Source organism: Amphimedon queenslandica, unplaced genomic scaffold (assembly GCF_000090795.2).
Source record: "Amphimedon queenslandica unplaced genomic scaffold, v1.1 AMPQUscaffold_10984, whole genome shotgun sequence".
NCBI lineage: Eukaryota > Metazoa > Porifera > Demospongiae > Haplosclerida > Niphatidae > Amphimedon > Amphimedon queenslandica.
Genome location: NW_003548769.1, coordinates 1 through 2000, shown reverse-complemented (window position 1 = coordinate 2000; position 2000 = coordinate 1). Strand labels below are relative to the sequence as shown.

General features: G+C 36.2%; 1 protein-coding gene and 1 long non-coding RNA gene across 2 annotated transcripts in view; one reads left to right on the top strand and one right to left on the bottom strand.

Moving 5' to 3' along the window:
- LOC109589711 (uncharacterized) overlaps window positions 1–904 on the bottom strand; it is a 1855-nt gene extending 951 nt beyond the window's left edge. Inside the window, exons 1-5 of the mRNA XM_020005748.1 lie at window positions 805–904; window positions 718–738; window positions 369–665; window positions 192–314; window positions 4–144 (exon numbers count right to left, since the gene is read on the bottom strand). Of these exons, the coding sequence (XP_019861307.1) occupies window positions 4–144; window positions 192–314; window positions 369–665; window positions 718–738; window positions 805–904 (682 nt within the window). The remainder of the gene's footprint in view (window positions 1–3; window positions 145–191; window positions 315–368; window positions 666–717; window positions 739–804) is intronic.
- A 263-nt stretch (window positions 905–1167) lies between these two features.
- LOC109589712 (uncharacterized) lies at window positions 1168–1763 on the top strand. Its single transcript, XR_002188888.1, has 4 exons — window positions 1168–1198; window positions 1246–1424; window positions 1484–1577; window positions 1676–1763. It is a non-coding gene; the product is annotated as an uncharacterized LOC109589712 (long non-coding RNA).
- Window positions 1764–2000: the final 237 nt, after the last annotated feature.

Below are 2000 nucleotides of genomic sequence, written 5' to 3'. Positions count from 1 at the left end.
TACAGCAACGTAGAAATTCCTTTACATCATCTAATGGTGGTGGCTTGTTCTTTATTATTTTATGAACATTGTACAACATTCGACCATAAGACGTTTGTATTGAAGTGAATTCACCACTCATGCATTCAGGAATGGCTATCTCAACTATTAGAAATAAATTACAGTTTTATTATTAATAATATTATACCTACCAGTTGGTGTATTAGGTGGAGTAGGTGATGGTGTAGTTGTTCCAGTGCTTAATGTATCAGTGCTCATATCATCATCAGGAATAACAACTTTAATAAGCTTCTTATCATCATTGAAGGATTGGTCTATGAAACAAAATTTGAGCATCATTGCTGTAGTGTAAAATGGAATAAACTCACCATAGTCTCTTTGTATAACTGTTCCTAGTTTTACATTACCAGTGAACTTGCACAACACACTAGCAAATGTTTGTAGTAAACTATACTTGCTTTGAATAGCTACTATAATGGCACCTAACAGGACTTCACGTTGATTAGGAACAGAGGGACTAGCTGATTCCACTCTAGCCAATACTTGTCCTGTTATGACACCCTCTCTTTGAAGCATAATAGCTACACTGACAGGATCAGAGAGAGACTGAGAGAGGAGTGGATGATGAGTGTTGAATATATGAGTAGCCAGTACTGTATTACATTCTATGGAATACACACAGAGTCAATACTAATACAATCAGTGATAGTAACTTACTCTCTTGATCTAACTTGTCAGCTGCAGCATTCTCATTCATAGATTTAAGAGCATCTGACAATGAGTCAAAGGTAGCTCCTCCTTTACTGTCAACATTATCAGCTCTACGCAACCATCTGGCAATGCATTCAATAAAACGATCTTCTACTTTTGAGTAGTTTTCTGCAATAGCGTCCAGTGAGTCCATGAGTAATCCTAGTGTCAGTCCTAGTTCCTTCCATCTCCTCTGAGGGAAACCACATCTCTTCAACAGATTAAGTACATCAATAAGTTGATCTAAATAATGATTATTATAAATCTAGTACTTATAATGGATGCTACCAACCAATAGTCAAAGAAGAAGAGAAGAGAGAAGGAGGAGAGGAATAGTTGCTGCTCTTCGTCGCCATTGTTTACTTTTAGTTTGCAGAAAGGTTAGGGTGGGGCTGGATAAGGGCGTGGCTCATTCACTAATTGCATACCTCAAAGATGGTGGCAGAAAGTAAGGACAAGAGAACATTAAATGACCTTTCTCTTCTTGTCTTGAAGGTCCTTCACTAGCAGGAGACACTCCAGTGAGAACAAGCAACAGAGAAAGGAAGAGAAGAAGTACCAGAGAGTTTATTCCAGGAAGTGACTAAAGAAGAAGATTACGCTGACATAATTCACACGTGTCAAGAAGATAATTTTTTTTATTTTTCTCTCTTCTCAGCTTTTATCAAAATCTGGTAAGCCAAAGTTTATGTGGTGGGTATGGCTTATTATTATTATTATCATATTTAATTAGATCTACGTCTCATAGAGTTCTTGCACTGATGTAGTCAATGGGAGGGTGTGGCTAAATTTGAGCTAAACTGTCCGCCATGTTGGGTGGCAAGAATGTACATAAAGGAATGGAGAGAGAGGGGGGGGGAGGGAGGAAGGGTATTCTACAAGAAAAGAGATAATTACAGTATCAGTTATTAGATTTGTCTTTTAGGATCTTCAGAATGCAATAGTTAATGAAGTTCAACATCAAACATCAGAAATACAGCAACTAGTTTATAGAGTAAGTGATACACTTTTACATGTACATTGTAACTTTCCTTGATATCTAATTATCTATTCTATATGTACATTAAATCATAAGTACTGTATTTTAATTTTTTATTGATAATTATTTTGTACATGGACTTGTATATATGCATTGATAAAATTTCTCTCTTTATCTCTCCCCATACTGATTCTACTAATATTTACAATCATTTCATGTCCAAGCCTAATGTCCTCCAGCGGCTCAATAAACACGTAGCTAATCTTGATAG